Source organism: Diospyros lotus, chromosome 5, assembly GCF_014633365.1.
Source record: "Diospyros lotus cultivar Yz01 chromosome 5, ASM1463336v1, whole genome shotgun sequence".
Taxonomy (NCBI): domain Eukaryota; kingdom Viridiplantae; phylum Streptophyta; class Magnoliopsida; order Ericales; family Ebenaceae; genus Diospyros; species Diospyros lotus.
The window spans coordinates 3,093,399-3,119,400 of record NC_068342.1 but is presented as its reverse complement, the minus strand read 5'-3'; the positions used below and the strand labels follow the sequence as shown (position 1 = coordinate 3,119,400).

At 35.6% G+C, this 26,002-nt stretch overlaps 1 protein-coding gene across 5 annotated transcripts; it reads right to left on the bottom strand.

Moving 5' to 3' along the window:
• Positions 1 to 841: 841 nt before the first annotated feature.
• LOC127801440 (DNA polymerase zeta catalytic subunit) lies at positions 842 to 25,739 on the bottom strand. 5 transcript variants are annotated; one of them, XM_052336608.1, is made up of 24 exons: positions 25,429 to 25,739; positions 25,266 to 25,348; positions 23,399 to 23,456; positions 22,242 to 22,291; positions 22,018 to 22,130; positions 21,266 to 21,308; positions 20,750 to 20,818; positions 19,341 to 19,493; positions 19,060 to 19,231; positions 18,878 to 18,969; positions 18,371 to 18,799; positions 16,372 to 17,458; positions 14,270 to 14,503; positions 14,136 to 14,192; positions 13,718 to 14,061; positions 12,152 to 12,291; positions 11,087 to 11,663; positions 9,904 to 10,050; positions 8,175 to 8,450; positions 7,190 to 7,297; positions 6,170 to 6,375; positions 3,428 to 3,731; positions 1,876 to 2,493; positions 842 to 1,361 (listed from the first exon to the last, which is right to left on the bottom strand). In XM_052336608.1, exons 1-24 carry the CDS (start codon positions 25,547 to 25,549, stop codon positions 1,188 to 1,190), a joined length of 5,655 nt encoding a protein of 1,884 aa, XP_052192568.1. In that variant the 5' UTR covers positions 25,550 to 25,739; the 3' UTR covers positions 842 to 1,187. The 5 variants fall into 5 exon arrangements, 4 of the variants coding, with proteins under 4 accessions (XP_052192568.1, XP_052192569.1, XP_052192570.1 ...); XM_052336609.1 differs by having other exon boundaries at positions 25,266 to 25,294; XR_008023059.1 differs by lacking the exon at positions 842 to 1,361 and having other exon boundaries at positions 2,348 to 2,493; positions 3,428 to 3,522; positions 3,617 to 3,731.
• Between the last annotated feature and the right edge of the window lie 263 nt (positions 25,740 to 26,002).

The window sequence follows — 26,002 nt, the reverse complement described above, 5'->3', positions numbered from 1 at the left end:
TTTAATACCAAAATGAACTTTTTTTATTCAATAATTAATTTTCCTTTTTCCTCATCAATAGATTCTGTTTTTATGTTAAATAATAATTGTAATAAACTTTATTGTTAAATAATAATTGTGACGTAAGATATCTAACTTCACTTTCTACCCTGTTTTAAATAATTTATTTAAGAAAAAATTCATCAATAAATTGACTAAGCATATATATATATATATATTAGCTAAATAATTAGCTTAGTCTACTATTAATAAATAGACTAAGCATATATATAATTTTCTTTCGTTTAAGCTCCTTAATGGCAGGGCAAACAAAAATTCATTATTAATCATAAAAAAAAAATATGTGATTAATATTTAAAAATAAGTTAAAGAATTAACTTAAAACTAAAAACACGATTAAAATATAACTTTTTCAATAAATTATTTTAACATTTTCTAGATATTTAAGAAAAAATTTAAATTATACTTAAATGTATCATGTAAAGATACCTTCTAAAATTTAAAACAAATATAAAGAATATATTTTGTATTTTAAGAATTACACTAATTTCAAAAATTATATCAAGTTAGTCATGTCATTAGATTCTCACAAAGCATCTATAATTTTTATATACTTAAGTAAAAATCTCTTCAAATTCGTTCGTTCAATGAATGAAAGATCACAAAATTTTTAAATCATAATAATATACCTTACTTATGACATTTCTTAAAATTCATAATAAAAAATTTTTAGTATAGTCTCGTGCATTGAGATCACCAAATTGAAAATAAAAAATCTTTTTGCTAAAAAAAAATAAAATTACAAAAAATGAACTTTTCCCCAACACTTACAAACATCTCGTGCACTAAATCAATACTTTTATTATTATGTTATTACAATTTTGAGCTGCAATATTATAGAAAGGTGAACCGACACTAGCATAGATCTATGTTACAATGTTGCACACTGATGTCATGTCAATTAAGCCTCAGAAGATAGGGTTGCAAGAATCATTCTCAGAGAATGTGTGCTTATTGGAGGCTCGGAGCCTAAACAGTAAATATAACTATGTAACTGATATTTACAACCTCCAAATTAACCTGTCCCCCCTCCTATGCAAAATAATACAACAACAGACCACAGTTTCCAGAAGAAATCAAGCATATTTGGAGAAATACCTGTTTCTCGACTTGCGTTCGGATAAAGCTCAAAACCACTCGACCATGCATCTTGGGTATAAGCCTGCATCTGTTGCAATGGAGGAGAGAGACTGCAGCTCTTTCTGAACTTTCCGCCTCTCATAGAAAACTGAGCATGCCAGCGATGTGCATTTTACACCGCTCTCCAGAAGCCAGTCCCCGCCTCCACAATGCCGACAAATCTGCCAAGAGAATTCAGTCTTGACCATCAAATACTAACCCAGAAAAGCCAACCAAAAAAAAATCACCGCAAGCATAGGTATTCATAACACACATGCCTGACAGAAAGACAGAGAGAGCAAACAACAGCAAGGATAATTGGTCAATTCAACACGCTGTAATGGTTCAAATTTTACAGTTTCTAGATTTAGCGCACAATCCATCAAAGACTTCAATACACCAAGGAAAGCACCTAATGGTGCCTAATGAAGCACCAAACACCTACATAGTTACTAAAATTTTCAACCTCTGGGCCAAAACACACACACACACACACACACAGAATGCAGGCCAATAAACAGGACATTGAACTCTAAAATAAAGCAGAGACAGAATAGTAGCTTACACAAGCAGGTTTGGACATTAGGCTACAACTTTCTACAAGACCATCAAAATAGAAGGATCATCCAGTACAAACGGCTGCAAAAGTATTTGATAAATATTGACGTAGTCAATGAAAATGATGGGGATACTCACAGCAGCGAGGTGTTGGATCTCCTTTTCCAACTTTGAGGTTCTTCCGACAATAGCTGTCACAGAAGCTGCTTTGTTTTTTGAACATTTCCCACATAAATGGGCAGCACCCTGGACCAAGTCACCACAAAGGATACAATGCTTTGAGAGATAGTAATAATCTATTCTAGTCCGATGTGAACTTGGAGGAAAAGAATGGCGTTTAGCCACAAATTCCCGAACAGGGCGAGGCATATCTGAAAACCATTGATTCAGGTCAGCTCCAACAAGTCCAAATACCCGCTGCAAAGCTGGTATGATCTGTTTAGTGATGTAATAGGTATCATTTAATCTGAAAGGGGAATTAATGGCCAGAAGATCCAGGGGATCCACTACCATATCAACCAGACGCGACCCGGGTTCCCCATGGACTACAACATATGGTATTCGTTCTGCATATCGTGGCTCTGCCCTTGGATCAACTCTCATTGCTTTAGTTGCCACAATTGCAGCAGGTGGAAGTGATGAAGAAGTCCTTGAACTGTAGGCACCTAAACGGACCTCCTTTGCAAAAACAAAATCTTGAAGAGAAACCCTGCCAGATAAAATCCGTGTCCACTGACGGAGCAAGTATGCTTTAACCTGTGCGCATTATATAGCATAGTGAATAACAACAATAATAATAGAACTATAGCTAGATGATAGAAGTCTAGCATTTCTTAGCATTTAGAAAGGGCAAAACCACACAATTTCATAGTAGTATCAAGATCAAAGTGGTGAACTCATCATATCCTCTTTTATCCGGGATAATTCTTAAAGCAAATAGTGATTCAAACCTAGAAGAATAAATGATCATTTGTAAGTAAATCATTAATGTATAAAATAGTGGGCTTCATTCTTGGTAGATTTGAGAATTGTTTAATAAATACTGCAAAATCTAATTAACAAGCACTGGAATAGCTGGTGTTGAAATATTGAATGAGTGTGCAACTGTAATCGTTATACTGAGTTTAGAGGTTCTACAGTTACCGACCCACTTAAAAGCAACTGGTTGCTAAAATTTCCAAGCAACGATGTAACAGTCACTAACACATCACCCAGAATGGCAACACTGGATTACATGAAATAACAGATTTGCAAACTTGCTAGTTTTAAGTGGATAATAGTATTTCCTCAATCATGCTCCAACCTAGAGTGATAACATTATTGATATTCAATATGATTCCCTAAGTGAAAAATATGCACTGAAGAACTGATTTGCAACCTTGCCAGTTTTAGGAGGATGGCATTTCCTCAATTATGCTCCAACTTTGAGTGATAGCATTATTGATGCTTGAAAATAAATTGGTCACCAAAGATTACTTGACTCAAATAGCACAATAGCAGGAAAAACATACAATAGAACCATAGACAGGAGCATCTGGAAGATCTTAGCATGGACCATCACCAACTGCAGCAGCTGGTAAATTGGTCAAGGATTCCCAATGAACATATTACTTCCTACTTATCAGAAACAAAATATTATTTCTTGCCATTGCAGCATTGCACACATCAAGAAGATGATGTATACATTTACCTTGTGGATATCCTTGTGCTCAAAAAAAATCCTCAAAGATTGCTCCATTATCTTGGCTACAGCTGGGCATGTATCTCTGCGAACTGTCTCAATACCTTTAGCATCAAATATAGGTTTAACTTGGTCAGGGTTCTCATAACTATAACCCACATAGCGCTTCTTTGTAAGGAGGAAGCAAGGATGATAGACCTTCTCCATCTTCAATGTAACTGGGTTTGGATTAGCTGCAGTTACTGCCGATGCAATATCATTCCCAATTTCAAATGCTTCTTTAATAGAGCGTCCTCTTAGGAGAACAAACATACTGCATAGAATAAAAGCCAGTTTGAAATTATTCGTAATAAGATAGGAGTAGTGCCAATAGAGGAGAAGATGAGAGAGACTAGACTAAGATGGTTTGGTCATGTGAGAAGGAGACCAAGAGACGCTCTTGTGAGGAGAGTTGATGAAATGGAACAATTAATCAAAAAAAGAGGTAGAGGCAGACCTAAAAAGATTTTAAGGGAGACATTAAAATTTGATATGAAGTGTATGGATCTCAATGAAGATATGACAAAAGATAGAAATACATGGAAGTCTAGAATTCATGTAGCCGACCCCACATAGTGGGATAAAGGCTGGATATGTTGTTGTTGTTGTTGACTCAGGAAACCCTTAAGTAGAACATAAAATGTGGAAAAAACAAGGAGTTTTGACAACAGACTGTCATCCTGTTTTATGTGGTCTTGTGTGCTTCTTGTCATACGAGTTAAAAACAATGGGAAAGTTGCTAAGATAGGTCTGTCTTTGGGCATCATATACTGGCATCCATCTGTGTATGGTCTCGTATGCTTCTAGTCACTGTTCAAAAATAAATGGCAACCCAAACCTTCAATAAATATAAGATGACATTTGTTATCAGGGCATGAGTTTGACCCTCAATTCAAATCATAAAAACTGGGGATCATCTTTTGCTGATGGTGCATTTATGCATCTAACCTTACACATAAAGGCAAGTTTACCTACTCAATACTACATAAATATGAGGAGAGCTAAGGGCGTCTTAGATTCCTCCCAATATATATATTGTTGCGCTGTATGATACAGCTTCAGTCCTTCATAATGGTTGTCATATGGTTTCATAGATTATTTATCATATTATATGGTTATATAGTATCATTGGCTTATATGGTTAGGTGTTCAAGATGTAGTGTGGACTGTTTGTTTACAATTGTCATTTTGAAGATGGCAGAAGATGTTTTATGGTGTACATTCATCATATTGTGAAAAAGCAATGAAGCTAGTGGTGTCAAAGAATTTAGATCATCATTTCATGGTAACTTTCACACTAAAATATTTCTAGGACAGATTCCATACTGATACAAGCCTCACTTGACCCTTACAAAGCAGGGACCTCATGCACTGGGGATGCCTCTAACCATAGTATTGATTTATTTGCACAAATTATTCTTGATTTATTGTCTGAAACATGAATAATAGGATCTAAATCAGCTGATGCAACAAAAATTCCAATACCAAAGTTGTGGCACATTAAGGCAATATACACAGATGCACATATCTTCTGCTAGGAGTACTGTCGGTCAATGTTAAGACTTGCATCATACAATTCACAAGGACATTCTTAGTCATGAGGGTCTCCACGTTGTGAGTGTTGGGAGAGGGTCATTTTTGAATGCAACCTTTCCTTTATCTTTTTACAAAGAGACTGTTTTCACAGCTTGAACCTGTGAACTTCTAGTTACAAAGGAGCAAATTAATATCTATCTTGATGCATCTTAAGGGTGCACCCAGCCATGATATAATGTAGGTTTTAAAGGTGGTGTGTGTTGGGGGGGAAGAAAAAGAGAAAGGGGTATCCACAGATGCAGAATGGATAAGATCATCATTACACAAGATCCATTAAAGATCCAACAGATTAAAAGGCAAAACATCTAAAAAGAAAAAATGGCGACACAATATAATTCTGAGCCTGAGTATAAAACAGAAGTACTAGAATTCATGAGATGGTTGAGTTACATTAAAGAAAAACTTGGAGCACAACATTCACAATCCATTGAGTTAATCTGTGACAATCAGGAAACCCTTTATATTACTTCCAATTTTGTATTCCATGAGAGCATTAACACAATAAAGGTTGTTCTTACTTTACTCAACAAAAGATTTTACAGAATACAATAAAGAAAAATAGAGTGACGTCAGAAGATTACTAGCAGACCTGTTTAGAGACAGGGTTTTGGGGCTAGACTGAAATTTATATTTAATAAGTTAGAAACATATGATAAATGTGCTCCACTTGAGGGGATTCTTAATGGTATATTTATGTATATATCTATGAGCTAGCGGCAAAAATGTCAAAGTTAAAATATTCAGCACAATAGGAATATAAACAGAGACAGCACTAGCAAATGTCTAATTTTCATAGCAGTCCATGCAACTTGCACCAAATAGAAAATGCCAAACCTGGAACAGAAAGTTTTAACTTGGTAATAGTTTTCATTGTATTCATGGAAATAGTTTACCTCCAGATAGAAACCCCATTTTGACCCAATAATCAGTAAATGACATTTGTTACACCCATTTTCCACAGCAGAACCAGAATACAAGGCCAAAGAAACGGAGGTGAAAGATTTGATATGCTCTACCCTCTTCTAGAAAATTTTCATCAAAATAATGCACAATCACAGATCTACTTTAACTGCATACCTTCAATCTCTAGATCGGTAGCAGAGAACAAACACATACCTATCTGTGTCACCATAAATTACTTCAGCCTTCCATTTATCATGTGAATTTACAAATGATATAGCATTTTCAAGTGTTCTGCGGCCACATTGAACAATGCTATCTGCAAGTTCTGCACAAGGCATGCGTCCACTAAATCCAGCAGCTGTGTAGCCATACGTCACATTTGCTATTAGCTTTAGAGCAAGCTGTCTTGCATTAAATATCTGAGATTTTGAAAAACAGAATTAATGAATATTAAAATTCATACTCTATGCACTCCTTCATATATGATCCAAAGCAAAATCAAGAAAAGAGCTCCAACCAGTACAAAGAAACAAGACTGAAGAAGACAAAGAAGAAATGATATTACTTTGAGACACCCTTTGAAATTTACAACTAAATAAAAAAAGAAAGAAAAATTACAGCACTAGATGTATAAAAACTAAAAGAGACAACTCTTTTTCTTTGATAAGAACAAGAATAATTTACTAATAGAAAGAAATGCAACAGAGGATGGGGCCCTTCTTGAACAATGAAAAAAGTTCATAGTGAAAAAGTGAATTTAATTACAAAGGACAAGCAAAACACACCAACTGCCAAAACAGCTTAGCTAACTTCAAGGGTCACATTGTTGCCCCCTTCCATGAGCTAGCAACCTGGAAGCCAATTGTCTACTCAGAGTCTCTCTCCCTGTTTGTCCAACTCAGTAAACCATCTAATGTCTGTCTTTAACATCATCCTCCACGATGCCAATCGACATATCGTTCAAGTAAAATACACTATTCATGGAGTTAGATGGAATGGGATGCAACAGAAAGAAGAATTAAAAAGAAAAGTTTAAAGGGGGATTTCCTTTAAAGTTTTATGCTTCCATCCCTTCCGTTCATACCATCATAATCCATGCTAGACTTGCATCACCAATTCAAAGGCACTCATATCTAACTCTTAAAGCTTGAAGACCTAAAAACATCCTAGTCAAGCATCTAAACTAACTGTAGTCCATAATATATGAAGAGTTTATTTGAAGTACAGACGCACCCTGCGAAGAACTTGCTGTGAAGAGGCCAATTTCTTCATTGCTTGTTTCACCATAATTCTAGTAGATAATATTTCCTCCAATAGACGTGGTAGTACACCTTTACGGACCTGTACAACAGTATGAAATGAAAGATAGTTATGAAATCAGATAGAATCAGTTTACTATATCTTTGTATTTACAATTGGTTATTAATAATAAGGTGAAGTGCCAAATTAGTCCCTCTACTTTGGCCTAGGGGCCAAATTGGCCCTCCTACTTTAAAGGAATCAAACAAAGCAATATGAGAAACAACAACCTCTGGTAAATAACAATAAGATATTTCAAGGTACAAGTAACAGCTCCCATCTCCTCCCAACAAATTAAGAACTATCATTTTTATTTTTATATATCATATTTTCTAATAAACAAATTTTGGCCCCACAATAACAGTAACAAACAGTACTCAACAAGCTCAGAAGCAAATTTCGATCAGCATAAAATTAGAGGAACTATTGCCCGTCTTAATAAATTTCCAAGAGAAGGTTAAATGACTAAGCAAGTATAATCTCAGCAGAATCAATTGATGAGGCAAGGAAATAATAGCAACTATTTTCCAGAAGTGTGCCTTTTTTCCTTTTACTCCTTATCTAGGCAAGGGAACAAAGGTCACAACAAATATTCAGTTTGAACAGTGGAAGAGGAGGGGAGGAAGGAGGCCTCAAAACTGCTTATATAACTGAAAGCCCATCAGAAATCACAGAATTTGCTACTTTTGCCTTCAAATCAGCTGAATATCCTGGCAATCATATTTTACAAGGAATCCAACCATATAGAATGTAAATAGATGTGAAAATTATAGAACACTGCACCATTCCATCTGAACAGCCCCAATAAAGGATATTATATATTCCATCTCTCCACACCAAAGCATGGAGCGTTCGTTTAACTGATGTAAACAATTCAAAGAACTATAATGTGCCAAATACATTGAGAAAGAAGAATCACCTTTGAAGGAACATACATAACACCATTAGGAGTGAGTAAAATTTCATCCTTAAGGCTCCGTAGAACATGTAGATCTGGAGAATATGAACTAACTCCAAGTGTGTTTGCTTTTGAAGGCATTATATTCCCAAGGCATGTGCAGAAACAGAGATTGTAAGCAATTATCATTGATGGATACAGGGACTGAAAATCCAAAACAACGACTGGATCCATATAGAAACCAGATTCTGGCTCCATTACAAGAGGTAAGCATTCCATTGCTGGTTGAGAAGCAACCTAGTTAAGATAAAACAGAATCAGTATGCAGGTTCAGATAGAGACCATGGTTGAATCATAAAAGAATTTACAGGCAATAAAGAGAATAGGGAAAAATCAAATGCTTTAGACAACCCAGTAAAAGCCAGTACAATGTGCAAGTTAACTAAATTATACCATGTGAATTATGTGACGACAATTGATCCAGATGGTTAAAGTTAAACAACTTAACTATTCCATGACCAAGTTATAATTAAAAGAGTTTCCAATTGGGCTGGGGGGGGGGGGGGGGGGGAAGAGTAGACAATTATGGGCAATATTGGGTGTAGCTCACTAGTTGGTTGCACCCTTTTGGTTCCTCCATATAATTAGGCTATACGGAAAATGTAAATTATTGACCACCAACTCATGTAAAACAATCAGATGATTAGAAATGTACCTTGAAGGGTACAATAAACCAACTTAAGGGAATAAAATGGGAATTTCACTTATAAGCAAGGAGGGTGGGGGACAAAAAACGAAGATGAAACAGAATCCGAAAAAAAAGTTTATACTTGCCCAACACTAACCCCAGGATTATAAAACTGAATATCCACCCAAACCTGTCTTCCTGAGTGCAAATTTCATATGCCAATGCACTTGAAGAGAATTATTTCCCTCCCTTAAGAAGCGCATGCCTTGAGTGAAAGAAAATTCCAAATCTGTATCCAACACATATTGGAATGGAAGACAATTATGGATCTACATCCAAGGCATATATATGACTCTCATTGAATACCCAAGAAAGCCTCTATGTTCTCTTGTTGAAGTAGTTTCTTAAGAATGAGCTTGAAGAATGTGCTAGATGACCTTGTTGTCTTGCCATTAGAAAAAAAGATTAATAGCATTTTCTTTTTTTTTCTTATTTCACCTGGAAATTTTCTTCTTCAAGCCATTTGATCAGCTCAGTCGATTAAGAAAAAAATATAATATTATTAAGGGAAGTGAGTTTGCCATGACACTTCCAGACCCATCAAGTTACAGTTTGAAAATGATTACATTTACCCTGTAAGAGATACAACTAGGATTGACCCCAATCCAACTTGGTTCCAATCAATTTATAAGACCACATTCACGTAGTTTACATTTAAGGGGTTTTCTCAAGAGACAGATACTGGCCATCATAAAAAAATGGAAAAAGCCTCTGTCAACTGAATTCTAGTAATTCTTTCACAAAGCATATTCACAATTCCTAAGAATCAAAAAGTAAGATGAAGAACATTAAAATTAAGTTACACACGAATGCAAATACTAACAGTACTACAGTAGGTACTAGGTAGTTACCACCCAAGAAGTAAATGAATACATTGAACAAAAGGTAGTATCCAGAAAGAAAATAAGAAAATTGTTGTGAGAGACAACTGACATTAAACTTGAATATTAAGATGGTGAGCAAATTCATTTCATACAATATGAGCACATGAGAAACAAAAACCTGTTGGCTCCCAGGAGAAATGGCCACATAATTTTGTGTGTGCGCTAATCTCAGAAACATAGATTCAACACGATACTGTGAACCCCGAGAAAGAACAGAGAAAAAGTCTATCCCAAATATACGGGCAAGTTCAGAAGTTCGGTTTATCTGCAAAGTCACACATCAAGTAAGACACCATTCATTAAATGAAAGCAAAAGCATAAAAGAGAAGAAATAGTTCAATGGTGCTGTATCTTCTCTAATAAGAGGAAAAAGAAAGGAAAGAAATGGCATTCTTTATTCACCAATTAACTGAAACTATTACCATTAGTTTAAGCAAGCCACAAGCAAAAGAAAGTAAAATTGAAGAACTCCTTAAGTTCGAATGCTAATGGCTTGACCTATCAACAATTAGCTGTAACCAAGTGCTTGAGTGCACTTGATAATTTTACACAGTTGTCTTGTGGGATCTAAATAAAGTACTCTACTGGTGACAAGAAATTAAATGATCCTTGAACAAAAAAAAAAAAAGAGGGTAAAAGGAACACATATCACACTAGTCAAGTAACTATAAGCCCCCAAAATTGATCAATTGATCAAAACAAGCTTAATGGTTTGGCTACAGTGATTGGGGAGAAGGCATAGACAAAGTGGTTTCACTGGATTCCAGTACATCTAACATTCGTAGAAAACAGGTAGGTGACAGAAAATGGTTAACCATTAACCTTTTCTCATGTGCTATTCAAAATGAAAATATTCAACTGAGAGACAGAGAGAGAGAGAGAGAGATTTGCTGCACAAGCCAAGGAAATCCAGCCAAAGCCCAGCACAGTAGGAAAAGAAAAACAGTAATCTCTAACGGAATTTCCACTTCTCCTTACATCTCTTTTGGGTAATTAAGAAATTTAATGCAATCCTAATCTTTTTACGTTTCTATTCCAAAGCTAATGCAATTCTAATCTTCTTACCCTTCCTTCACAAAGAAGCTATTTCTACAACTCAAACCCTTGACCTTTCAATCACAAAGGACCAACCATACTGTTACCCAGGCTTGCCCTCACATCTTGAGAAGAAACCCAAATTAGATTCCTTTGGAAATATGATCCAGAAAGTAACAAATAGTTTAATAAATAAGTCCATAATAGACTTTAGGGGGGTGTACAAATATGCACAAAAAAAAAGAGTGAAATACTATAAAGCATACCATGTCAAGTTGATTTATTATCTCCAGGTTCAGATTTGCTCTTCCCACCATATATTCGATACATCGGTACCTTGCTTGCCCAGGACCACTTGAAAACCATCTTGCCAATACCTTATATGGAATTGATGGAACTTTTCGCCTGAGAACAGCTTCAGTTACAGCTTCCACCGTGTACATATTAAGTTTAAGTTCACCACGCATCAGCCGCCAAACATTGAGGACAACTCTACCACCAACATGAATACCACTAGCATGAGTCCGACCCCATTCATCCTCAATCACTGGGTCTTCAAGTGGAATTGATTCGGTGTCCACAGGTTCTGGAAGTCCACCTTCAGACAGAGATGACTCTTTAGCAGCCACCTTAGTTTTGGTTGATATACGAGATATGCAATTAAGCAAATTGATGCCCAGATGTATGGCTCTTTCAGCCAGAAAGCCAAGAGAACTGCCTTGAATGTCCCAACCAATTAATATATCCGGATCAGTTGAACAAATGATATTCATGAAATGACTGAATAACTGCTTCTCTTCCAAAGAAACTAACATTTTGCAACCAGATATTCCATTAAGATTACTGCAAACAAGAAAGTATAACAAATGGGAAACCTTATCCTTCTATAATACAGAAAGCACAAAACAGTAAATAGAGAAATATTGTTAGACACAATAGTAAACACAATAACATGCACAAACTTGATGGCTAAAGACATCTTGTTGCTACATTTTTTTTTTTTTTGTTTCTTTTAAGCTATGTATTTCTTGTTTGAAATAAACTTATGATTGCATATGGTATCTAATGTGTTAATTTTTATACAAAAAAAAAATGTAACCATGGAATAAAATATCTCATAGATGTTCCCTATCAATATTGACACAACTCATTGGTTGGAATCTTTTCTCAAGTTTTGGCAAGCTTCTTTTTTGTTTTCCACCCAAAACATTGAAATTCTGGTTTTCCACTATTATTTTGTGCTATTTCAACAGAAAAAAAAAAAACAAATATTTTGATCAAGAAGAAACAATAATTTGTTCCTTCACCAGAAGGGGAGAAAAGTAGCAAACCTATGATGATCAGTGTCACTTCGCAATAGCACATAAACATCCAAGCTGGAATCATTATCTTCCTGAAAAGCAAGAACTATAATGTTGACGGCATCAAATCGAGGGTCAGGTCGTAAGTCGCCTCTTGTTTCTGCTTGAACCTGTCAAGTAATATTGCAAAAGAATGAAAGCTCAAAATTTATCCTTAGTCCTTATCAAGGTTCCGCAATGTCAATCTGGAATAAAATATCAAGTTCTACAACTTTAATTATATCAGTTCACATAGTAATGTGATTTCAATTTCAATAAACAGCATCTAAATATGTCAAATTTTCAAGCAGATAGCATCAAACTAAACAAGCAAAATAAATACCATCCTATAAGGTGATAATAATTACAGTCTGAATAAATAAACTTGGCCTGCTCACGTAAACATTAACAAACTTAGTATATTTGCAGGATTATTATTCTTTCATATATTGGTAAGATAACATTTGTTCCCTGATCATCTACATATACTATATTTGTGCTTCAAAAAATATCCTTGCATGTATAAAAATTCTATAATGAGAGAATCTGAACGTGGGAAAATAAAACACAAGTTAATTGCAGAAGTAACTAGACAAATATAGTTATTTGGTAGTAAATGAAAACAAATTCATTTCATCCTTTCATACTTTTGATAAATAATATGAATAGATGTAACATAATTTCTTCATAATATAATTTGTATAAACTCAATATAAATTTTGGATAAAGAGGTGTAAACTTAACAAGAATTGAATAAAATATCCTCCCATAATTTATTATTTTAGTTTTCTCATTTTTTATTTTACTTTCTTAATTGGAAAAAAAATGTAGTTAGCACATGCAAAGCACGTGCCATGGTGTAAAATAAGAGATTGTTTCAGAGTTTAAAGAACGTTGACATTTATCATTTGAAGGGCTACCTGGTCTCTTATCCTATATTTATTTATTTATTTTAGTTCAGTTTTTTTTTTAATGGTTTCTGTTTGTCCATGGTATCTTAACCTGTCTATTGGTCAAAAAAAAGTAAAAATAAAAAAGAAAGGTTGTATTAAATTCCAAGAGCTCAGGAATTTTGAGTGTAACTTAAGCTAAGAAAACCAAAAACAGAGTTTTCAATATCAAGATCATTCACCAAACAAAAATAATAATAATAAAATTGGATGATGAAATTTTTTGAAATTTAAGATAGGAATGGGGAAGGTGATAATTTAACTTTTCACATTGTAGCATAAACAACTTTGTAATAGCATTTGACAGTAACAACAAACTTCATGCGGTAGCAAGAAATTGAAAAGTCCAAAATTTAAACTTGAGAAGGTCAACCACGTTACCACCAAACTAAACCTAGAAGGCTTCTTTAGAAATTACAGGTTATGAAGTGTCCAAACTGCAAGCAATTTAGAGATCTCATTAAGTTATGGTGCTATATGAAAAAGAAATCCGGATTTATAGTCAGCTCAATTAGATCTAGCTCAAAAGATTCAAGATATATATCTTCACATAGCAGTGTACAGGCACATCCAACATAATAGCAATGGGAAGAACCTTCTCAACTACCTCTATACTTAACAATGTTAGCTGTTGACCCCCACCAAAACTTGCTGGATCTTGGAATCCAATTTGACTCAGAGGTGTGGGCTTTGATTTGCCATCAGGACCAGAAATCTGTGAGATATCCAGTGGACAATCAGAGCATTCTTCCTGCTTCACAATATTATATTCAATCTGGCCTATTGCATTTTCACCCACAACACAAGGATTTATTTCAGTAATGAGATCCTTATGGCTTTGTTGTTTTTGCTCATCCATAACATGATCTGCTCTGAATACTGAACCACATTGTGGTGAATGCTTTTCATCAATCAAAGAACCTTGTGAACTAATCTGACTGCCAGAAAAGCCTGCAAGCAGACCCCAGGACTTAATAACATAGTTCATGTATTTCTCTTCCACTCAAATCAATAAATAATTTTACCTTTTGGAGATGGTGAGTCCACTGACACTGCTTTAGTGTGTTCTCCTAAATCATCAACTGAAAAGAGAAACCAAATTGTTTATAGGAAAAGAAGTCATTGATTGACAGGCCAATTTACTAGTTTGAGCTAATACCTGAGTTATCATGCAATAGCCATCTAGAAACAGTATCTGCAGATGGGGGTGAAAACACAGGTGTCAACATGTATAAGTAAGAGCCATCATTTTGGTAGTGGGTAGGGACACCTATAACACATTCATGATGATCCAACTCATTACTACTTGGGCTCTTCTTCTGAATATCTCCATCTACCAGGCAGTCCTTCCCAAAAAATGGGGGGAATTCTTCAATAAGTTGTCTCTGAACAGCTGGGAACATGCCAAATTTAAATTGGAAATGGATAGCGTCATAAAAAATAGGACATAAAGTAAATACTAGGGCACAGTTTGCTGACAAAGGGGCTTGTAACAAATACACAACATATCAGACCACCCTAACAATTAAAAACGTAATTAATTACGTGTTTGGTTATGGTGATAAATAATGTCACCACAATTATAATTGATGTTAATTTGTTAGGCATCCATCATTAGTTCAAAAATTCATGACACACAGATGCTTATGGTGTGACAATATTGACAATGTACACCAATTCTTGTTCCAGTTTCATTATTGCCAAAGATGTCAATCATCTAATGACATTGACAATCCATGCAGATTCTAGTCCCAAATGATTTTTTTGGGGCTTAGATAGTTCCAGATGATAATGAGCATCTAGCAACATTGATAATTCCTACCAATTTCTTGCACTGTTATTTCCAATTAAGGACACATGAAACAATGAAAAAGAATAGGCTTTGTATCACTATGCCTTGTAATATTGAGGTTTTTAACAGTTTCGTTGAATATTGTATCGCCATAATACATACATTTCAATATTCATTCAAGTACAATTGGAAATTTTATCAATAACAACGTACAAACACAAAGCAAAATCCCCAAGTTTTTATCTGAAGCCAGAACAATCGGAACATAAAAATGAACAGATGGGATAAAATCAATGCAAAAAAATTCTCAAATAAGAAAAAGATATAGATAAATATCAAAATTGATAGACCACTTTAGCAAATGTTCATCTTTGAAGTGCAGGTGACTCCTACCTGACCTATATTGCATTTGCTATTATAAGATAAGATGAATTTTCCATCAATTTGGTGACAGAAGATATGGTACACACTTGATGCCACATATACTGAATGGATGAACAAGCATAATAGGCCTTAGAAGTCTCAGACAATGCCTATGGTCCTGCAACTACTAAAAGCCTTCTTCAACTGCCCTTGGAGTTTTTATGGTCTTTCTTATATACCATCCAAGTATGTAACTAATTATTCTTTTCTATGCTTTAGGAGCTCTGAGTTTGGGTAATTCTTAGATAGGCTAGACAGAGGTTGACTCATGGATTGCAGATCCAGTTCCATTAGGTCTCAAAAGTCTTAGCAATCAAAAAGCCAAGGTTTCTAATTCTGACATAGGCTGCTTCATGGATCCAGAGATCCTGTTCCATTAGGTCTCAGAAGTCTTGGCATTCAAAAGTAAAGGTTTACAATTCTGAGGTAGGTGGATTCATGGATCCGCATATCATGTTCCATTAGATCTCAAAAGTTTTAGAGGTTAAAAAATCCAGGTTTCTAATTCTGACATTATAGGTTAAATAGACACAAGCTTTAAGAGACCTAAGTCTAAGGAATCTTGGCAAGATTCATAAAGTTTAAACTACTTCTTTGTGGTCTGTAGCAATTTCCAGAAGTACCTTAAAAGCTGTTTCAAACTCTCCATTCTTTCTACCGTTTTCCAACATACCATATTCCCCATCCATATCTTAGAGGCCATAGTTTTCAATTCTTGAACAACTTATTCAATCAACACATCAAGACTCCACCTTAACTTGCATAACATACAAGCATTGATCTTACGATCACATCCCCAGAAAATACAAAAGTTCCACCCCAAACCCTTGCATATAAAGAACAAATATATACTTAACTAATCAATGATGATAACTTATCTTGACAAGAAGTTAACAGGACCTGAACTTGAGTCACTATATTGAAGAAATACGCCTAAAAGTTGGGGTGTCACCTCAGGAAATGATCAATCGCAATAATAAAAATAAGATGACCATTATTATTAATTATGATGGTGATGATGACAACAATTAAAAAAAAAAAAAAACCTGATGTTCTTTCAAAACTTTCTTCTCCCTGAAGAAAATTGCGCTGGGCAATGTTGGCATATGACATGGGAGTGTCCAATGTCCCAACAGTCTGGTTCAACAGAGGGGGTTTCTTATGAAAGGTCATGCCAATAAGTTCCACCGAATTTTCTCCCAAAGTGATAGCTGATGAAACTGAACTGGGAGGGACAGATAAATTAGTATCTTTTACTTGTCGATCAGATTTGCCAATACATGAATCAAAAGTTTCAGGTTCCATTGAACCAACAAATTGTGGCTCATCCATATTATCTTTCTTGCAATGTCCTATGGACATTTCTTGAATGTCTTGTCCATGATTCTGCAGTATTCCAGTGCTTAACTGTTTTTGGTGAAGTTCCTCTTTAGAAACAGCCTTTTGGATCCCTTGACTCTCAAATTCAGAAGGCTCTGAGTGGAAACATCGCTTTTTCCTCATCAAATCACGCACAGAACATCCAACTAGTGTACTTTCTTCCTTTGACACATAAACTATATCTGCATCATTTCCCACTATAGAACCTGTAAACTTGTGTTTGTTCATTTCATTGTAGCATTTACTAGGAGGTTGTACAACATCATTCATCTCTTGCTTAGATGAAAATGGTAAAGAACCCCATAGTGGCTTACTTCTTTTGCTTGAACTGGTCAAGCTTGCACGAGTTACTTGTTGCACATCATCATCAAGAAACCTCTTAATTTCATTGGATATTTCCATCGAAGACTTGTCATTATCAGGTATAGAATTTTGATCGTCAGCAGAACCATCCATTTGGGGTATCCCTGATGAAGATTGGTTCAAATAATTATGATTCGTGGAAGAAGTTCTTTCTCCTATGACTTCAAAGTCAATTAAATTTTCAACTGAATCAAGAATGTCTTTGCATTCCTGTTGAGATTCACTTTCAAAATCCATATTAGCTTTTTCCAACACCTTATCAATGGTTGTTGCAGGTAACAGAGGAGTCAAAATAGTTTCACAAGCTAAGTCATCATCAGAGTTTATATCTTCTGCAGCCTGAGAGGAGGCAAGCCAACCCAGGAGCCCCATTGCCTCCTTATCCACAACCTGGAAAAAAGGAGGAAAATATATTTATATATATAATTGAAAGTGGATTATTAGGGTGCCTGAGAAAAGGTTAGAAATAATAGTAGGCTGAACAACTTCTGGACAACTCCTCAAATCATATCAGAATAAGACCAATATTCATCCATTGAGCACACTAAAGTATGGCCAAAGTTAACAACAGTATTGAAATCAGTTGTGACAGAATAAGGGTATGGAAACTTGATCAAACAGCAGGAAAACATCAAAAGCACAAGAAAAGGCCCATTTTTTATAGAGACAAGTAAACTCTCGCTATCTAGGGACAGGTAGGAGAACATGAGTAGACAGTAAAATGTGTAACAAGGGTAAACTTGAATAAATTAAAAATTTAGAGAATTAATATTTATAGTCATTTTTTTTTTTCAAATTAATCTAGTTAAAATACATAGTTGAAGATGCTGGCCAAATTTTTTAACATTTTTCCACCAAAACTCCATTCTCCCTAAATTTCAATTTGATTTTTCCCTCCTAAGGAAACCTTTTCAAGGAAATAAACAAACATGTAGCATCACTTTGGATCGGCAAGTTCACCATTTTTGGACCATGAGTACCACAACATTACCATTTCTGGTAACATTAGTTGTAATGTATTAGGCCATTTACGCATAAGATGTAACTTGGTGAAAATGGATGTTATGTAGCACAATCTTACATCAAAACCTGCAAAGTAAAGATGCATAGAATGGCAGCGGAAAAACTTTGAAGTTTATTTTGAGCATTCAAATTCATGATTTCATCATAAAGCCAACTGCACCAAGAATGCAAGAGCTGAACACCAGCTTTTTCATTCAGCCATAACAATCAGGGAAGCCAGGTCTACAAAGTAAAAGAGTAAGCAGCAAATCAAAATAATGACCAATTACGACCAATTACCTTCACATCAGAACTTTGCATTGTTGTTTTTGTTGTTGTTGGTTGCATGTCACTGGCAAGCAATTGTTTAGGATACAACAATTTTCCCTCTCCAGGTACAATAATATTGTCATGTTCACAGGGCAAATCCGGTGGCAACACCATCCCTGTTTTGCTACCTAATTTCAAACATTTCAAAGCTTCTCCACCAGCTTCTTTCATGTCACAGAGCCCAACTTCGACCATAGTTCCCTCAACGGTTGAATATCTCGTTAGCACTTTCTCAGATTGTGTGCAAGGCAAATCATTTGCTGTTTCCTTGCAATGTTCAACAAATTTACATTCAAATTCATCAAGCCCAAGGGAGAGAGTCCTTAAGACGTCTTTTGGAAGTGGTTTTTCAGGATCAGAAGCTAATGCTACGTCATGCACCCCAGTCCTCTCATACTCCTAGACAAGAAAAGATAAGTCGACCATAGAGACACTAAGATAAAAACATGTGAAACAGCATAAGAGTTACAAGCACACCTCCCAAATTGGTATCAGTGACTGAACCATTTTCAAATCTGAACGTGTTTGAGAGAGAGATGAGTACATCTTAAACTGCTGATTAAGTATCTCTGCAAGATTGGTACGCAAATGTAATTTAACAATGACATAACCAAAGGATGATGTAAAGTCATAGAGCAAAATTTTGAAGCCAAACTAACCATCTACAGTAATATCACCCTCAAGTTCACAGGTGCTTTGCCGTTTAACATGGTGGACATCTTCACAGGATGAAGATTCAAGTTGGCATTGACATTCCCAGATCCAGCCATCTGGAACAGTGGATGAGATCCAAATTGGTGAACGCAATGATTCATCTCCACGGGAATCTGCCTAACGTGAATTTCCCACATCATCACACAGATCATTTGCATCACAATAAGGGCACATAAAGCTACTATCCAAATGCTTCTGGAACTGTAAAGTCTGAGGAGGAAAGTACCTGAAAACCTTCAGATGTGTAAGTTGGATTATCTCTCCCCAGTCTAGTCTCATTGCAGCGATACCTTTCCCGACCAGAAGCATTTGGGACAGGATGACGGAACTTCATCTTTGACGCATGTAGGTGAGCCATGCCGTACAAATTATAGTCAACCTATTTTTTTTCCACATGAGGGGTACGAAGATACAATTGATAGAAATGAGAAAAGCAGAAATAAAACAGAAAACTGCTAAAAATAGAAATAAAGTTTGATGCAATAATTCAATTTCATTTTTGTGAATGAGATTAAAGACCCAAAAAATTAAACAACTTGCCTCCAGTAGCTGTTTGATACAGAAAAAGTGTTCTCTTTTGCAGGAAGAACTTCCACTCAAAATGCAAATTTAACACAATATGAATGGATGCACAAACAATTTCACAAGTTCTCACAGGGGAGAAATAAAGCAAGTGAATCATGGAATTAAACCGAGGAGGACAAAGATACAATAATTGCAGTTGAACAAGATAAGATAATTGCCGCAAAGGATTTGAGAACCTTCCCCATCAAGAGGAAATGACAACATGAGACCCTTCCCATCAGACAATCAATAAATGTTTGATTACTTATCAAAGTTAGAGATCCTTCATGTCATCCAGGAAATACAGAAAAAAAAAAAAAAAAAAACTGCTGAGCTAATTAGGACCATCTCACTTCACAAGCTTCTGCTACAATTTTCCAAACAGCCACAGACATTCTAACATTACAAGTAATTCCTGACAGACTCTGTGCAGTGCATCAGTCAGATTAACTTATCTGTGCTTTTGCAGTGTTCTATACGATCTCATTTTGCCAATTCAGTGAATTTCAATGGTTACTCATCATTATGTCAAGTGAATTCTTGGTGTGATATTGTGCTAGTGGGGAGCACAGTACCTCACTCTAATTGATATGCTAATTCCTTTTAGTTAGGAGCAATACGTGCTACATCAAATTGTGCTATCACTGGCGCTGTCCTATATGTACTCACTATCCTGCCATGAATGCATCAGAATGCTGCTGAGTTAAGGTTGAGAGACTGCTTGCAGTTGGTAAAAGTGTGTTTTGCGTGCATACAATTACTTTAACTTGCTGGAGAAAAACATGGTGAAGTAATTATCCCAACAAATTCTGCAACGACAAACAAGGGTGCATAACTTTGCAAACAAATGCTAAAAGGCAAAATATCTGGAATGAAGCAAACATCTGGAAGTAACGCATGTCACTAGCAGTCCAGCACAAGGACAAACGGCAGGAGAACATATATTTTGAACTTCAGAACCACCTAGGGAATATATTTTGTGAGAAACAAATTTCCTACCACATCACAACTATTCACTCCATTCTCATAGCACATGCAGGATTCCACACACATGCCAAAACAGGCAATTACCAGGAACTGGAGAAGGAAAGGAATGTGTGATTCATGAGGCTGAAAACTCCTGTCTAAAACTGCACCTCCCTGCAAAAAACAAAAAAAAAGAGTTGGTGAGTTTTTGTTATAAGAAATTTTTCATCAGCGAAATGAGAACACAGCAGCACATTGCTGCAACTGTACCAATGCATATGACCACCATAACAATAACTTGAGAATAATGATAGCCATTTTTCTTACCAATGAGTAGAAGGGAAAAGTCAAACTGCAGCTAACAGTCAAAGATTTGCTAAAGAAAAAGATTCAGGAAGGGTCCTTCTACAAAAATAAGGCAATGAAGCAAAGTAATTTTACAAATAGGACCTCCAGAGTTAAACACTGTCAAAATTGACTGTGGTTGGCAATCGCTATAGACTAAGTACTATGTCGGATGGGCAAAAGAACAGCAAGCAAATGCTCTCATTGTTTAGCATACAACCCACAAATAACTCTTACAATTCCCATACATGAAGTCAGAGGCCCATGAATGCATACCAGGAGAAGATTTGCAGCACGAGAAACGTCATGTGGATGATAGCTTAAGATTTTGTCAAGGTGTTCTATCACATGTTCCAGAATATTCATATACTAATATAATTTTTTAAATAATGAAATACAAAAAATATAATCTCCATAGCTTACACAAGTACTATAATATTTACAAGTGAAATTGATGAAAGGCAACATTATAGACAAAGATACCAAGACTGTCTTTCCAAAGTAGGTCCAATACAAAATACAAAAATTAGGGCAGTCACTGGAGCATGCATCAAAATAAATTACCAGGATCATATCATCTATTAAATAACACATGAATATGTTGGGGCCTTCCACAAAAAGGAATGGCAATTCTAGTCCACCCCAGTTATGGTTTCTCATACCAGGTGGAAATAGCATCAGACAATGTGTTAGTGCACATATTTATTACACCATGCAAGTAGATCTACAATAATTGAAGGATAATTTGAAGACTCAAATAATGGTCAACAATTATAATTCTCCCAAGTTTGAGCACAGCCTTGGCTTGATTACAGCTTCCAAATTGCTTTGATTTGAGATTTTATTGACTAAATCCAAATTTAAATTGTGACTTAGAGAAAAAGAGTCAGCTATTTAGTCTACCCGACCCAGAAACTACTCAACCAAAATTAAACAGATCCAGAAAAAAAACATATCAAATGTATCAAATAGTTTGACTACAACCCTCAGACACAGACATCAAACAAAAGGCACAATATTTTGGATACAGATATATCTTCACAAAAAGCTCCTCAGATGAATGGTAACCATAGAACCTCCTTGCCCGGACAAGACTACAACCGTGCACATGTTGTCGTTTCAAGCCGGCACTTGCTTTAAGCTGTAAGAATTTAATCGGAAAAGCTCATTCACCGCACATCAGCACCAGCAATCATTAACAAGAAAAATATCAAGAAAAAAAAAAAACTGAGTTTACTTGAACCAAGTATACCTTCAACACTTTCTCAAGTGAAAGAGAGATCAGCTGTGTGCATGCATCACCTAAGAAATTTCATAGAGAAAATAGAACACAAGTCATGGGGAAAGGATAAATACATAGTGAAGGCTGAAAACCATATTAGAATTACTGAAACAACCACAAATATGAAATTGCAAATAGAAACGAACCCGGCATCAAACCAAAAAGGGGAGAAGTTTATGGTTCAGTGATTAGAGAGATTGAACAGGCGTTGGACCAGTTTTTATTTTAATAAATAAATATATATAATTTAAATTATAATATAAAAATTTATAAATATATATAATAATTAAAATAATACTGCAAAAAAATTAAAATCCTTGATATATTTTCATGAAAAATTAGGAATTTATGAACTCAAGTTCTTAACATATCATCAAGACATTTTCATGACAATTAACATTTATAACTATGATCTTCAACAATACCTATTCTTGAAGATTCCACTATTTTCTTTCATTTCAAATGCACCATATTAGATATCCACGACAACAAAAAAAAGCACCATATTACTGAAAATAAAGCATTCTTCCAGAAAATCATGTTCTACTTATCGATGCCGAAACCTCAAAATTTTTGTGACATGAACTCCTCCAAATAATTAAAGGGAAAACCCACATCTCCATAGCAACAGAGAACAATTTGCTCCAAATATTCAAAAGGGAAATGCAGAAACAAATTGCAATTGCTTTCACTACTGCTGCAACATAAAATACAGATTTCTTTCAGTATTTAATTTCAAAGTGTTGAAGGCTAAACCATTCCAACTTGTTTATAAATATAGTTCTATAAAATATGAAGGAATTTTTGTTACTCCATCTTTCCTAACATGTAGGAAGTTAAAAATCATACTTTACTATCTTCATAAAATAAAATATAAATTTATTTGCAATGTCAAAAACAAAGAAATAGTAACTATTTTGAAGTATACAGTACACCTGTAGGATATATATTTATCTGTTCACATACTTCTGAAGGTTTTGCCCCCGCCCCCTAACTCCTCTGAAAACTGTTTCAGTGAGGTGTCTATGCCATATGATATATCCATATGAAGTATTTATATTCATGCATCACAGACTACAAGACAAGATCAAATTAAAAATTAATTAATTCACAAAAAAGTGACACACCTTCTTGAACAGATTCAAGCATTAAATCTGCAAATGGAATATACAAGTAGGGCAAAGCCTGCAGCAGATGACAATGAAATCAAACCATTAGGAGAAACTTTCAATGACATAATGGCATATTAAATTAAAAGCTGCATCTAGAGAAATTTTATTTTGTTTCCCAGAATTTACAAACATGATTTGGTCACATGGAAAGTAAAGATGACCATGCTTGCCATTACCAAGTAGGTGCCTCCAGGAAAAGGAAACAAGAAACAAGACAACTTGGTAATAAAGGAGAAAATGTTGAAGAAGAGAAAAAGAAGAAGAGAGAGGAGGATTAGAAAAAGAAGCAGACAAGAAAAGATAACCAGAACGGGAAAACAAAGGCAGGCAATTATAGGGGAAGATAGAAAACTGAGGGGAAGAAAAGGTATAGAAAAATAATAACAAACTCTGCATTCAATAATCAACCATCAAAATTTTGAATAATTCTACACTGTTTGGTATTTATATACCAAACACTCTTACAAATATAGGAATTCAAACTGAACTACAATATTCCTAATCCTCTAAAGTTCCAAAACAAATAAAAAGCTCCATAGTGTACTTGTTAAACCATTTGAATCTAGGCGGACTACTTAGATTAGTATATAAAACAAATCAAGAATATAACTACATAGGAATATAATTAGGGTGTACCATTTTTAGGGAGAACTGGAGCATATTAGCCTACCTGTGTGTGCAGGACATGATCCATTACTATTGTTAGAAGTGCCCAACACTCTAACATTTGTCTCTGCATCCTAAAAAATTGTTTGTCGCAATGATAGGAACATCCAAGAAGTGTCACATCCAACAAAATGGGTAACATGTGGTAATGGCAACACTTCCTCAGTTAGATAGGAATTTATGCAGGAAGTAATTTGTTCTACAGTTAAGCCTTGATATATATATATTTTTTTTGCTAGGCATCCCTTCATATTTTTCAAAGTCAAGTACATTTTCAGATAATCCATCAGCTCAAATTTGAATAAAAGAGTTGAAACTTTCGAATTCCTTTTCATATAGGAACATTTGGTTTCATATTCCCCTTGATCAAATTTGCTAACCAAACTCCACATTATTCTGCCATGCTTGGGAAGTAACTGTGATGATTCTGGTTAAGAAGTTGTAAGTGTGCGCGCGCGAGTGTGTATTTACCACAACTGGCAACTTAGTTCTCACCATAACAAGAAGATTGATCCAAATGTCTTGCTATGTAGGAATCCATAAGAGAACCTTACCAAGAAACAGCAATAGGAAACTGTTCACAAGTCCCAGCAGTCCAAGTGATTGTCCAATAGCAAACTATTGGACTGTAATATCAACTTTCCTTCAGGAGTTCTTCTTGCAGATACAAGGTAGCCTATACGGTAAATACAGAGAACTTTTTCCTCCATAATTCCTACTTCCTTTTGATTTCCTCCAAATTCTCTCTTTATTTCTTTTATGCACTTTGTAAAGAAAAACCCCTCTAATTGACTATTTATTCAGACATAGTAACCAAGCTCAAGCCTGTTATACCTCGGGTGACTGAGTTGAAATATTTGCTAAAGCTAAAACCACAAGCCTACATGAGGTTGAACGACACAATGCTCCATTCAACTCAGTTCAAATGTCATGCCTAACTATAGTATTAAGTAAATTCTGAAACAGTCATGAACGGCCCAAAATCATTTCCGGAGTAAATGAACATAATTGCGTGCATACAATTAAGCTAATCTGGAACTCACAGCCGTAGCATACTCAGCAGATAGGCAGATAGATGGGATCAGCTATTCCATTTGATAATAACCCGAACGACCGGAACACGCACACACAAAAATCCAGAGATAAATCATCTTACACGGTGAATATGCAAGCAAGTCTTCTGCCCTGCGGGGGTTGAGCCGTAAATTCTTATAACAGGAACTTCATTTACTTTCCCGCCTAACAGAGCCAAACGCATAAATTAGAGAGACAAGGAAAGAATACAAGGTTGAATTCACCAGAATCCCTCGGACACGGACCTTGAAAACTGCTGTAGCAGATGTCGAGGTCTGGAATCGGAGCGGCCATATAGTAGTCGATAGAGACGATCCGAACGCTAAATACGTTGTTCTGGCTAGGCTGCGGCTGCGAATCCTCCATTTAAGTTATCTTCGAATCACAGATTCGTATGAATTCATGCGTTGAAGAGCATCGAGACGCGAGCGGGGACGAAGAATGCGACAGTGAAAGGGCAGGTATTCGCGGCGGGAAGGAGAGAGGAGGGAGGGGCTTGAGGACGAAGTCTATCTATTCGACGCCGTTTTAGGGCTTCTTAATTCTTATGCGTGCCCCGCCGTCGATTTGGCAGTTTGAAGAAGTTTGGTGTGGCCCGTATAAATAGTTCCATTTTTTTCTTGCTCGGTTTTAGAATTATTAAATTTAGCTTAATTTATTTTTAATATCTAATTAATAATTAAAAAATTGTTGGGTTGGGCCGCTGGAGGACTATGGATCGGATTGGACCAAGAGTGTTGGGCTGGAATTGGGCCCCATGGCCCGTCCTTAGCCACTATCGGGTCAGGGTTTAAGCTCCACCTGTTAACCCCTCCCAGT

What these genes read in the sequence shown, in the direction of transcription:
- LOC127801440 (XM_052336608.1), bottom strand. Translation starts at nt 25,549, where the DNA reads ATGGAGGATTCGCAGCCGCAGCCTAGCCAGAACAACGTATTTAGCGTT. An exon ending in GCTTGAATCTGTTCAAGAAG is followed by an intron (nt 22,292 to 23,398) that starts GTGTGTCACTTT and finishes GAAATTTCTTAG; the next exon opens with GTGATGCATGCACACAGCTG. An exon ending in TTTCTCCTGGGAGCCAACAG is followed by an intron (nt 8,451 to 9,903) that starts GTTTTTGTTTCT and finishes TATCTTAACTAG; the next exon opens with GTTGCTTCTCAACCAGCAAT.